This window comes from Mauremys reevesii, linkage group 5 (assembly GCF_016161935.1).
Source record: "Mauremys reevesii isolate NIE-2019 linkage group 5, ASM1616193v1, whole genome shotgun sequence".
Taxonomy (NCBI): Eukaryota; Metazoa; Chordata; order Testudines; family Geoemydidae; genus Mauremys; species Mauremys reevesii.
The window spans coordinates 52,857,989-52,872,261 of record NC_052627.1 but is presented as its reverse complement, the minus strand read 5'-3'; the positions used below and the strand labels follow the sequence as shown (position 1 = coordinate 52,872,261).

At 37.9% G+C, this 14,273-nt stretch overlaps 1 protein-coding gene across 2 annotated transcripts in view; it reads left to right on the top strand.

Annotated features, from left to right (window-relative positions):
- Positions 1 to 14,273, top strand: part of INPP4B (inositol polyphosphate-4-phosphatase type II B) — a 554,905-nt gene that overhangs the window by 500,221 nt on the left and 40,411 nt on the right. The window contains exon 27 of one of the 2 annotated variants that reach the window (XM_039539755.1): positions 747 to 1,375. The exons of the other annotated variant lie outside the window; for it this stretch is intronic. Coding sequence (XP_039395689.1) covers positions 747 to 879 — 133 coding nt within the window. The 3' untranslated portion in view covers positions 880 to 1,375. Of the gene's footprint in view, positions 1 to 746; positions 1,376 to 14,273 lie in introns of those variants that run through there. 2 annotated transcript variants of the gene reach the window in all.

Here is a 14,273-nt window from a genome sequence, read left to right as displayed (position 1 = left end):
ACCTTTTCTGTCAAGTAACTAATGGAGGTAGAATGAGTTCTGTTTTGTAATTAAATTAACCTGTTTGTAACTGTTGCTTTGGTTGCGTTTGCTGCTTTTGCTTTCAAGACACTTTTATATTCTTTTTAACTAAGTCTTGTTTGTGTCTTGATGCACCACTTTGGCACTTGTGACTTTTGTACTGTATGTGAACAAGCATCCTTCCTTTGTAAAGAAGAGAGTTGGGTTAGGCTGTTTGGAAAGCCATTTTATCTTTTTTTCATTGCAAAGCTAAACATACTGAAATAAACTAGATATGAAAATTTCCTTTACAAATCTATAGGGCCAGACTTAATAAAATGCCTTACTCCTAGAACCTGCATATTTAGGGCTACATGTAGACTTTAACATGTACAGTAAAAAGTATGAAGGAATATGGTGAAGGATTTGAAAGGCAAGTATACTTCTAAAGTTAGCATGAAAATGTAAAATTAAATAAATTATTTAAAAAAATTTACTAAACTTTAATTAAACCTTAAGGGCAAATATAAAATTCTCATCATCTATTTCTGAGGGCAATAACTGTATTGGGGCTGGCCTTGGATTTAATTTTGTAAGATGTATCATCACTTGTGGAAAAACAAAAATGTAGAGTTGAACCTTTTGTTATTTTTACTTCAACTGTTGCTGAAACTCTGCAATGAAGAAATAAAACATATTTATTTATTCTGTGTTTCATGAAGTTGTACTTTTTCCCCTTTCACCAGAGAAGGATGCCGTATAGAGAATGTACTGAAGAATATCAAATGCAGAAAGTATGCATTCAACATGATACAGCTGATGGCTTTCCCAAAGTACTACAGACCACCAGAGGGGACATATGGAAAAGCTGATACCTAAGTTTTTATAATGTAATAAGAAACACACATCTGTGCTAATTAGATAATATAAAAATTGCTCTTTGTGTGTCATGAATTGGGAGTGTGTAACAAAAGTAGGAGTTATCTTGGTCAGCTATCAGTGGATCTGTTTTAAATTAAAATAACTGTAGTCCGTTATTATGAAAGAAAACCTCAATTATTGTCTGATTAATACTTGAGTGGTCTCAAAACCAAGTATATACAGCCCTCACTGCTAGGCTGTAATTTAACCAGATTCCGTAAAGTAGTGGAGTTGGGCCTCATAAGTAGCTTGATGGAAGACCAAAAAGGAAAATGCAGATTGCTGTAGGAACTGATGTTAGTGAGTCCATAATTACTGTGAGTCTGTACTGGTGCTGTACCTGAGTACTGTGTGTGAAGTGGCACCATCCTGCTGGAGGTGATGTCTTCTGCATCAGGCGTAAAACAGAGATCCTGGTCCCTTGTGGTCAAAGACCACCTTGCATTCTTCACAAGGCATGTTAATCTCGGTCTGCTGGCCAAATTTAAATTTGGTAATTACATTCTGCTTCTCTGTAGAAGCTTGGTAATTGCAGATTGTAATTTGAAGTTTGGTAATTACATAATGTAATTTTAGTAACTACGGATTGTAATTTGTAATTGCATTCTGCCTCTCTGCAGTTTCGGTTGGATGTATTATTCTTGGCATTCTGTGCTAGAGTCAAATCCTACTCATTTTATTTATTTGTTAGTCTCAGTAGAGTCAGAGGGATTACTAGCGTGAGTAAAGTGACCCACATTTGCCCCTTAGACTTTACTGAGTGTTTCTGTGCTTCATTTTGGTGCTGGGTGATATGATTCCTATGTATTAGAGGCAACATAGCTCTTTAGGATGGAATTACTTACATGTACAGTTTTGTTAATTTTTATACAGCACAAAGCCCAACATAAGCATAATAATAAGGGTAAGTACTCCTTAATCTGCTACGTTGTGGCTAGTTAGCTGATTTTCTATCACATGTATAATGCAATATGTAGGCAAAGGATACTCTTCAGCCTTAAGTATGAATTTTAGTGCTTTTGCCAGCTTGTGTCACTCCTAAATTTATCTTCTAGACATCACAGGGTTTTTAATCACATCTGTTAATTACATTCCGCTCCAACCAAAAACAAAACAAAACACAAAATCGCTCAATGATGACTGTAAAAGCAACAAAGAATCCTGTGGCACCTTATAGACTAACAGACGTTTTGCAGCAGCAGCATGAGCTTTCGTGGGTGAATACCCACTTCTTCGGATGCAAGTGCAAGTGCATCCGAAGAAGTGGGTATTCACCCACGAAAGCTCATGCTGCAAAACGTCTGTTAGTCTATAAGGTGCCACAGGATTCTTTGTTGCTTTTACAGATCCAGACTAACACGGCTACCCCTCTGATCAATGATGACTGACGTTTGTATATCACCTTCACTTTGGAGATAAAATATTTAGGGCAACAAGATAAGAATTTTATCCAAGTAAAATGCCATTGGAAATTTAAGATACCGTATGCAAAGTGTAATTACCAAAATCAGAGTTTGGCCAAGACAGAGTGGGTTAACACACCCACCCCTGCTGGGAAGTACTGGGGCATAATGAACTATAAAATTCCCCTTTCAATCCATTGGATACGTTGTGTAAATGTGTATTGTACTAATAAAATATAAATTTAAGCCTGTAATCCTGAAAACATGCACGTGTAATGAGGAAAATGAGCAGTCGTATGAGTAAAATTTACACGTGTTCCTAAATGTTTGAAAGATCAGGCCTTGGAACAATTATTAAACATATGGGGTGAAATCCTGGCCCCAACTCCCATTGACTTCAGTGCGGCCAGGATTTCCCCCATGCTATAAACGTACTCAGTGAATTTGGAACAGCTTGTTCAAAGCAGGTAATACTGACATTTAAATAATATTTTGGTACTTTTATGATTTACTCATACGTATGATTTCTTTGGCACTGTCTTGGTTGATCATTGGATATGTATTTAGATTTTTCTTTTATTATATATTAAATACCCAGTAGACCACAAAGAGCCTTTTGCAGTTGTCACAGCATCTTCCATAAATACACTACGGAGATAAAATCAGACAGATGTGAACTGAAGGGCTTGCATTCCTTTCAATACTATATAATTTACTAATGGAGACAGCCTTTGCATTCTAACTTATAAATCTGTATTTGTATATGGATTTTTAACCATTACAGAACTGAGCCATATAAAGTCTTAATTCGGATTTATTGAACCAAAGTCTTCGTAGGAATGCTACAATCTATCCTGTCAGTCTAGCTGCCACATTTGCTGTGATCTCAACATTCTTTTAGTTATGTTTACAGTTTAAAAAAAGTTACTGAATATATACATTAGGGGCTTGAGCCTGCATTTCTCATGCATCTCTGTAAAACAATCCTATAGAATTTACTGGAGAATATAAGCTTTTTATAGTATTTTTAAACCAATCTGCAAATTTCTATGGCAGGGGTATTATTCTCTGTTAAATTCTGTAGGTTTTTGAGTAATTTACCTACAACCCCAATGTCTTTATCCATATTAAATTCTATAGAAAGGGAAAGGAATATTTCAAGATCTTTGTCTCTAGATTTTAAATCATAATGTTGACATTTTAAAAATATTTCGGCTCTGAATTACTACTGCACCCTGATCATATTGTGTTTAATTATGTCATTTTAAACAATGAAGCTATATGAGTCGTGCAAACAAGGGCTTAAATTGCTGTAATAAACATTATTTTTACATACTTTTTAACCTTGAAAATCACCCACAATTGTTGTTTTTAAATTACCAGTTTGTTTACCCAAATATTTTTAAAAACCACACAATACTCTGCAGTGAAACAGAACTGGGCACAATAGTGTTTGGGTGTTTAAAAAAATGTTGTTTTTTTAGGCAAAGCAGAAGCTTTATATGCCAAGTTTTTGATTGGAACAAATACACCTCTACCTCAATATAACGCTGTCCTCAGGAGCCAAAAAATCTTACTGCGTTATAGGTGAAACCGCGTTATATCAAACTTGCTTTGATCCACCAGAGTGCGCAGCCCCGCCCCTCCGGAACACTGCTTTACTGCGTTATATCCGAATTCATGTTATATTGGGTCGCATTATATTGGGGTAGAGGTGTATTTTCAGATTCAAGGACCCACAGAAAACATGCTGGCACAGCTTCAAGTGTATAAGCATACACATTGCTACTTCAGTGCTGAAAAACATAAAGCTTTTCTGTTGAAATATTTCCTCTGACTTAGATTTCACAGGGTAGATCCTGAGCTGGTGTGAATTGTTACAAGCTCATTGACCGCAATGGGTCTATGACAATTTACAAAAGCTGAGGATCTGTCTCCAAAACTGAGTTGTTAGCTAATCATGGATGCAAAACTAAATATTCTTCAACCTGGATTTTTATGAATACAAATAATCCTTTGCTGCTGTTACCAACCACAACATACCAATTCAGGATGGAGGACCTTCCCAAAGCCCTGCACACCACTTGAAGGATTAACAGAGGGCTCCAAATGCATATTGGAGGAGTAATTCTGAGCAAATTGATTTTCATGAGCAAACTGTACCATTTGCTAATGTATTATTGAAGAGAACTGGCTTCTCTTAATGGCAGACTCACTATAATGTTCAGACTTTGCACTGTAAAAACTTTTGTAAGGATTGAAAGCTTCTATTTTGAGAGCCAGTCTTTCAAGGGATAGAAAGCAGCCATGTTTGAAGTGTATCTGGCATTTAAGGCCAAATTCTGCTTGCCTTACTCATGTGAATAGTCCCACTGAAGTCACTGGTACTATTTGCTTAAATAAGATCAGCAGGATTTGACTCAGTGAAACTTGAGAAAAAGTGCTACCCACATTAAATGTTTGCATAGTGCACTGCTATCTACTTGTGTAATTTTTGTACTATAGGTTAGCATGGAAGTAGCAAACCAGCTGAAATTGTAAGAAAAGGGAAAAGCTAAATGCAACCTTAATGTAATATTTTCTCAGTGATATCTGTAAAACTTCTGTTCTTCAATATATGCATAGGTCTGACATATTGTCATACAGGCAGGTCTTTTCTTCTGCATTCTTTTGGGGAGTTTGGTAAGAATATACTTTTAATATTTATTGCTTATAGTTTAGCTTTTATGAAATGATTAGAGTGTAGAGAACATTTGTAATTCCATTGTCACATTATGTCTATATGATGCTGTGTGCATTGATGAAAAATTAGCACTACGTGTACTGTAATGAACCAGCAAGATAAAGAGCAGGCTGAAGCCAACAAAAGCAGCATCAGTAAAAGTTCTTTGCACTATGAACTTTAATGTCCGGATTTTAGGCTTCAATTGTAAGCAGGAGGCAATAAAATATATATATATTGGGCCCTCTTTAAATCCATACAAATCAATCCAAACCAAAATTGTTATTTAAAGCAAATTAAAGCCTGGCTGGCAATATTCTAAATCACCACTGATGTTTTAGGTGCCTGGCTGCAAAGAAATGCAGAACGTAATGTGTTTACATTTGTTTGCATATAGTGTGACTCTTATTATACTTCGGGAAATAAGTTGATTTTTATTTTCAGTTTTAAGAGATGGTTTGAGAAATTCTGTGATCAGTTCTTTCAAAGTGGTGAACATATTAAACATCATAAGGTGTAATTGTTAAAGATTACACTGAAAAAATTCAGCATAAAAAAGTTACTTGGTTGAGGCAATTTTAGAATTATTTCACATCAGGTGACTCTACTATGAACTTAAACCCATTAGTTTCTATATTTATGCTTTTTTGCCATAAAGAGAGAACATGTTGTATTGGCAGTGCCATCAGATATGAATTGCATCTTGCCTTTTGTTACTTTGTAATTTTAAAAAAGATCTGTGCATTCAAGCAGATGTTTCCAATTGCAGAAAAAAAGAAGCTTTAAATTATTATTGTTTAAAAGGGAAAAATCAAATGGATCTGGAAGATCAAATATTTTTAAAATCATCACAAAATTGCTTCCTCATATACAAGAGAAATGGTTTTCCAGTAGCCTAGAGTATTGATTGGTATTCTGTTTTTCTTTAATCATATAACACAGAGATTCTCAAACGGGGGGTTGTGACCCCTCAGGGGGATCACAAGATTATTACATAGAGGGGCGTGAGCTTTCAGCCTCCACCCCCAGACCTGCTTCACCTCCAGCATATATAATAACGTTAAATATAAAGAAGTGTTTTTAATTCAGAAGGCGGGTCACATTCAGAGGCTTGCTGTGTGAAAGGGGTAACTAATACAAAAGTTTGAAAACCACTGATTAACACATCAACTGTTATTTGCTTTGTGATGCTGGACAACGCAGCATATGCTCTAAAACATTCGTAAATTCTAAAATATCTTTATTTTTTCCTTTTGCCAAACACAATCTTCTGAATAAGTAATGTAGCAAATTAAAAGGAGGCTATAGTATATTACCAAAAATCCAAGACTGAAGAATTGCATTCACCCACACAAGCTTGGGACTCAGGACCTTAAAAAACCCCTATTTGTGAAATCACATACCCAAATTCCAAAAAGCACATACAGAAAACACCAGAAGTGTGTGAGGGAAGAATGGTGACGGGGCAAGCTAATGCAGTGAGTGGGGGGCTTGTTTGTTTTTTTTGGGAGGTGGGGTGGTGACAGTGCAGCTCAGATTGCCTTCCCTTAGCATGAGTGAGTATTAGCATCTGGGTGGTGGTGTTTGTAATTTTTCTACTTTGCATGCATATAGTTTTACCTTATGTGCTTTAAAATTAGATGAAGAACAGCCTGACTTTCAAATTTTTGTGAAAGTTAATTGTATAATCACAGGTTACTATGGTACTTGTTTTCCTTTTGTGTAGCTATTCTTATGTAATTGTAATGGACAAATCCTGCTCTCTTTAGTCAAAGCGACTACTTGTACAAGCAAGACTAACAGGCTTTAGCCCACAATGTGTATTTATTCAGAGAAACTGAAGCACGGGTAGGCTGCCCCAGCTCCTCCTATCTTTGTACTTCAGGAACTACCATTTTTGTTTGGTTGCTGTATGTAAGCCATATCCATTGTACACTGTGTGTATATTTTTATTTAAATAAATGTGAGTTTTATTTTTTATGTTTGACTTTTTTGTGTTTGATATTCATTTTTCATTTTCATGAAAATAACAGATCCTGTAAGGTGCTGAATGCCTCCTAAGCGGGTTTTAGCTCCCATAGGTGTCAATGGGGGCGGAGAGTGCTGAGTTCTTTCCAAGATCAGGCTCTGAGAGAGCATGTTTTGTCCCGATAAAATCAAGACTGTCCCGATATTGAGCAGTTTGTCCCACGTCATGACCGAAACACGGTCAGAACGCCATTTGTCCCAATATTTTGTTTAATGCGCGGTGGCCAGTTTTTATTTATTTGTTGTTGTTTTTCTGCTTACGTGATGGTGAGAGGCAGGGGAAGCGCCTTTTTAATTGTTACACTCACCTGGCACATCCATGTCTTCAGCGGCGGGTCCTTCAGTCGCTAACGGTCTTCGGTGGCATTTCGACGGTGGGTACTTCTTTCTTTGGCAGCAAGATTTATTACCCGCCGCTGAAATGCCGCTGAAGACCCGGATGCAGTGAGTATAACAATTGAAAAGGCGCTCCCCCTGCGGTGGTCCCAATATTTTGAAGTTATCATCTGGTCACCCTAAGAGCATGTAGCATCCAAGGATGTCCAGGATACTCTGAAACCAGGATATAGTAGTAATAACACCAGTGACAATGGATTAATATTTCTTACCTATCCCCAGTTTTACCACAGTTTTCACCCAAGAATAAGGTAGATTTTGTATTTGCTAATCATAATTAATAAAAAGATCTGTATCACCGCTGACCTGTAGGGGAATTATTCTATGTGATAGACATGGAATGAACTTCCTTTCACAATAAGGAACCCCAAAAATTCAAACAATTGAGTACCTGTGCTGTGATTGGTATTTTAGCTCCATCGGTTCAGTGCCGGCTGTTGGACTCTAGATCCAAGGAAATAAATAAGGTTTGCTTTAGTTGATACTTAATTTGTTTCCTCCATGACTGAAGCTATGTGGTTTGTTTTCACAGTGAAAGGTAAGTCCTCCATGGTTGGCTGAAATGTAATAGGAAATCTTATTTTATCCTGTTTTGATTACAGGATATTAAATGGTTGCTTTCTCTGCTAACAAAAATTGTCTTCCACATTCCTAAATAATATGATTAGTTCCACAATAAAACCATTTTCTTGTTTAGTTTCTATACACTGGAAAATCCAGTGAGAGATTATCTGCAAGTTTCTTAACTACCCTTTGAAAGTGCCAGAAACTTACAGTGGTTGTTGGGGTAATATGTGTGATGGGACAAAACCAGGTGGCTACAGTAAAGTAGTGAGGAACAGGTATGTTAGCCCCAGGCTAAACAAATCCCTGGTATCATGGTAACCAAATGGCAGTTGCTCCAGGTTAATCAAGACACCTGGGGCCAATTAAGATCCTTTTAGAAGGCAGTGGAGATAGCTAGATTGATTGGGACACCTGAAGCCAATCAAGGGCTGGCTGGAACTAGTTAAAAGCCTCCCAGTTAGTCAGTGAGGTGTGGGTGTCAGGAGCTATAGGAGGGAGTGCTGCTGCAGGAGGAGGAATGAAGCAGTTCAAATCCATATCAGGTGCAAGGAAGGAGGCCCTGAGGTAACAGTGAAGGAAATATTGAGTGGAGGCAGCTGTGGGGAAGTGGCCCAGGGAATTGCACACATCCTATTTCAAAAAAGTCAGCTACCATAGCTACTAATTTTAGGGTCCCTGGGCTGGAGCCCAGAGTAGAGGGTGGGCCCGGGCTCCCCACTCTCCTCTCTGATTAATCACTGAGACTGGGAGACAACAGAGACTGTGTGAGGGAGAGTTGCTTCTCCTCACCTCCCTTGTTGGCTCAGTAAGCTGTGTCCCTTGCCTCTAGAGAAGGGCTACGTGGAGGGTCACAGTGAGCCTCTGAGGCTAGCAAAATCTGCCAGGAAATGCGGGACCCACTGAGTCAAGGACAGAACTTTGTCACATATGTTATAAAATGGCTGTTAAGTCTAGGAATTTTGTTCCTTACTAATAAACATGAGTCTCTTTATTTTACATGTTACTTTGCCACAGCACAGACTTTATCATCCACTGAGATTATGATGTGTGGTTTCTCATGACAAAGAATGTAACAAATATAGAAAAGGGAGCACAATTCATCTTTCTAAAAGGTTGTAATAAGATAATACAAAATTAAAGTGTTTATTCTTGCCACTTTCTCTTTTGTAAACTCTTTTTGGATGCATATAAATAGAAGTACAAGTGATCTGAGTTGTTTGAACCAAAAGCTGCCCTTGGTCTGTAGTGCAATCCCCGTTGATAGTGTTGGGAATGATATGCATTAACTGAAGACAATATGGGCCTGCTCCCAGTAAAGTCAATGGGAGTTTTGCCACTCATTTCAATAGCAGACTAACTGAGCCTTATCTGTGGCTCTGTCTTGCTCATATTGCTTACATGAGTAGTCATACTCATGCAAGTAGTTCCACTGACTTCAGTGAGACTATTAACAAGCGTAAGGGGAACAGGTTGTAACTCCTGGTGCACAATATCCTTGCTAAATCACCACATTTCGCTCACGTTACACAAGTGAGCAGACCCATTTATTTCAATGTTGGCTCTCAAACCCTGCCCAATCCCTTGCACACTCATTTTGCTACAAGAGGGCCCTTTGGCACTTGCAGAGGAAGGGACACAATTTGTCCCTAAGGAAATCAGGATAAGAAATGGTGTTTAAGGGCTAGCCAAGATAGTGCAGTTATATATTTCATATAATTGTTAGCTCTTGGCAGTGTTAAAGCTACCATATGGGGACAGGGGATTGGTGGGGCAAGGCTGGCTACAAACGTTAAGGATTGAAATACAACTTGAACAATGAAACTTGTTTGACATCAGTTTTATACTGTTGATTTTGGATGGTTTCATGCTTATGTGAGAAAGAGTAGGTGTATTTTGTCTTCAAGTTTGTATTTTCAGTCTCATCCTTCCCCTTCATTAGTGATCCATCCTGCCAATGTTTTCTCTCAACATAGTCCTTGGGTATTTCTGCTTGCACTTTTTTAACTAATTTGTGATCATTGTAATTTACATGGTAATGCAATTTACATAGCTAACTTGGATAAAAAATAAAACAAATTTCACACACATGCCCTGACTGGCACAGCAGAATTTGCCCTTTAAATTGTATCGCACATTAGAGATTTTTGTTCAATCAAAAGCTTAAAATGTTTCAAAATGGAAAAAAAGTTTAAGGGCTGATCTTGGTGTCATTACTCAAAGGAGAATTATCATTTAATGTGACCCTTAACAGCAGAATCAGGCTTTTATAGAGGAGTCAGAAAGTATCCACATTATCTGACTTTGCTTTGAAAATATGAAAACAAACATGTTTTTGTTTAATGGAGCCCTGATCCATGACTGGGTTCCCTAGGCACTACTGCAATAGCAATAATAATAAATGGATTATAATGTACTTTAGTGTACAATGAATTTGCGCACACACAAAAATATTTGCCTTGAGTGACTTTTGTCATGAGTTGTAACTTTAAAAGGGAGATGTAACGTAAAACTTTCAAAAGCACCTAAATAACTTAGGAGTCACTGACTTTCAGTGGGGCTTAGGCACTTTTGAAATTTTTACCTGTAGCAACTAAGGGACAAATTCTGCCATCAGTTGTACTACTAAAGCCATTATGGTGTAAGGATAGAATGTGGCCCTCAGCAGCTACCTATCACTGAAGCCCCTGCTTTACAGGTTCATCACCTGGACTAGATGAGTCACATAATCTTAAATGTTTATAATTTTCAATCTGGATGTGAGTTCACTCTGTTCAATACTGTCCTGGTTTTCGGAGTCAAGGGAGAGGTCAGAGAGCTCCAAGTTCAACAAATTGCTATAATAAGGCTCTTAACATTTTCCAGAACAAGACCATAACTTTAGGCGATATTGATAAGTGATGATGTCTGTCAAAAGATGCTAACATGTCAGGTAACCTGACATTGGCTCTATTCCGAAGACTGAAATGTATCAAACTCATCTGTGTCTTGTGACAGAGGCCAGATTTACATTGATATATAACATGTATCTGGCGAGAAACCACCCAGCTGGATTCTAGTGACTGTTCTGGAGTGTTTTAATATTACTGTATTACATCTATCAACCAAGGCTCAAGAATCCCAAAAGATGAGCTTACGCTTGTTTATGCTGGGACTTTCAAAGGGAGCTAAGGTGCTGAACTCTCAAGACATTCAATAATGGCAGTTAAGCACCTAATTCCCTTGGGTTCCCTTGAAAATCTCAGCCTATTTTATTGACCAATCGTGTGTATGACCCTTCAGTCTTTTGTGGAGTGACAGGGAGGTATAAAACACAGATTACAATGCAGCAATAAGGCAGCTGAACAGGTACACTAGTTATATAATCATAAAATAGTCTCCAAGAGAGAAGAGATATCTGAGTGATTTGGGACAGATAAGGCAAGAGGTTGCCTTTACCTGAGCTGGACTGACACCATAAACTTGAGATTGCATTAAATCTCTTTGTCCCCACCGTGAAACACCCTAGCAGCTACATATACAAACACACAGCGAACAAGTGATTTTATAGAAGGATGGTCAGCATCATCTTTTAAAATTGATATCTGACCGAAAGAGAGGGGAGGGACTTGTAAAACAATTAAAAGGGTAGGAAATGAGTCCAGGTCAGGTTATTAGACACCATAAGAAAAAATATTGCACACACTCTCCTTGGTGTATTTGGAATGCAAAGAACAAATCATTATTACATTTAAAGAAGACTAACTAAAGAACGGCTTGTCTGAAAGCTCTAACACAGAGAAAAGCTGTTCTGTATATTTAGATAAATGTATTATACCACTTCTTGGGATCTTTTGATAAAATGTAAGGTAACTGTCAATACCTTGGGAAGAGTCAAGAATCACCTGCCTAAATACCAGTAAATAACATTCACCAATGCGTTTAACATCTGGGATTTTTCAAAAAAGATAGCATATAGGAGAAAGATCTGACAAATATACAGAGATATGGGGTGAGTTATCGGGTTCCTAAAAACCACTTCCAAACTTTGTTGAGACAAAGTTATTGCAACAAAATTATCAAGGCATTTTTTCTTCTCAATGGAGAAAATAAGGTCCGAGTGAACATTTCGGATGAGTGAAAAATAGCAGTTGCTAGCAATTTTTTTGTGTGTAACTCCAGCTAGCATGCTTGACTATAAATTGCAGATAAATGTTGGTTTAAAAAAGAAAAGTGAAACACTCAATTTATATTTATGTATTCATGGGCATAGTGAATGGACATCAGCAAGAAATATGTGCTCCCATATTTTTTAAAAAATTAACTGGGGTGCGTCTCACACACAGTACAATTCCCTTTTTCATTAAACTTATTAAGTCAAATCAGTTTTTACTGGAATATAGGCCAGAGCTCTGGCACTTAATTCCTTTTGATCTCCAGCTTGCTAAATTCCACTTCCTACTGTGCTACCCTGCTGTTTATTTTTAACAGTTAATTTGTTTGGACATCATTAAAAAGAAAATATTACAACTTCTTTCAGTAATAAGGCACTGACTTGCCTGTCTGTTTATTTAACTTCAAAAACAAATAAACAAAAGGATGTTTCAGAGCTAAGAAAACTCTGATCTGTGCTGTTAAGAGGGAAATACAAAGAAAACCACACATTTGTTACTGACTTTCTCAAAACCAGCATTGCAAAAAGCTCCCACTAATTTCCGCACTCAAAAGTGTACCTCTAAACTGTCATGGCCATTAGGTGGCTGGAGAAACAGCGTCTTATGAAGTGACAGATTTTGATAGGGGAGTCACTGAGTCAACTTATTTTTTCTTATGATTACAGTGACACAAACGCTTATTGTTTACCCATTAGTATGATTAGTGCCCTGATGATAATACTTTCCTGATTACGGATTCTTTGTTCAGATTGTTATTCTATTACTGTCCTAAATATGTAGTGTACAAATGCACATTTGTGGGAATAGTATTTATAAGCTAGATAAACCTTTCCATTACTGATCATGAGCAACATACATCTCTGAGTGGATTTTTAAATGTAAATCCCCCCACAATTTTTAGAATTACATTGAGAGGTTGCCATATGAAGAGAGCAATTTTCTGTGTGTGCCCCATTTGTAGCACCCAGTTCCACATTTGGGTCTTCAAGTCAGCACTGAAGGTACATTAAGGTGTGAAAATGGACAAAAGGGCTGCATAAAGCCCTCAAACCACTGAAACCATGGAAATTCAGGATGGTGTCCCTAGCAGCTATCATTCCCTGGAATTAGGGGACTGGGTTGCAATCCTTGAATTCAAAAATGCCTACTTACACATAGCGATTCATCCTTCTCACAAAAGATTTCTGTATTTCACTTTCAATCACAATCATTGGCAGTGCTAGCTCCTACCTTTTGGCCTGTCATCCACCCCAAGGTTGTTCTCAAAAATCATGCTGGTCATAACTGCCTCCCTCCGTCATGTAGGAATAACTGTGTTTCCCTACTTCAGCAACTGGCTGCTCAAGGATTGGTCATATCAGGAGGTATGGTTGGCAGTTCAAACAACTATTTCACTATTCTGAAGTCCAGACCTGCTGATAAATCTTGAGAAATCGCCCTTGACCTCTACACTATGAATTCTCTTTATAGGAACTCTTCTGGATTCAATAATAGAACTTGGTAGAACTTGTTTCCCTCACCACAGGTTCCTTGCTCTAAAGAACCTTATACAAAGAGTGCAGCTGTACCCTCAAGTTCCAGCAAGGACATGTCTGCAATTGCTGTGGCACATGGCAGCTTGTGTTTTTGTGACACAGAAAGCCATGCTGTATCTTCAGTGTCTTCATGGATGGCTCAGGACTGTTCATGTACCCAACAAACAGTCTCAACAAGTAGGTGTCTGTACCCAATCAGGTCCTACAGTCACTCACTTGGTAGATGAAGCCATCCAAAGTTTATGCAGGAATCCCGTGCAGCCAGAATCCCCCTATATCCTATTAACGCTGGATACTTCCCTCTTGGGATGGGGAGCATATTTGGGTCCTCGCACAATCCAAGGCAAATGATGACAATAGGAACAGAGTTGGCACATCAATCTGTTGGAATTAATGGTGGTCAGAAATGCTTACTTCCTCTTTCTTCCCCTATTCAAACACAAGTCCACCAAAATCATGACAGACAACATAGGTTCATGTATTGTATCAATCGTCAGGGTAGAACACGTTCTTCTTTACTGCACTGAAGTGATAAAGCTTTGGAACTGGT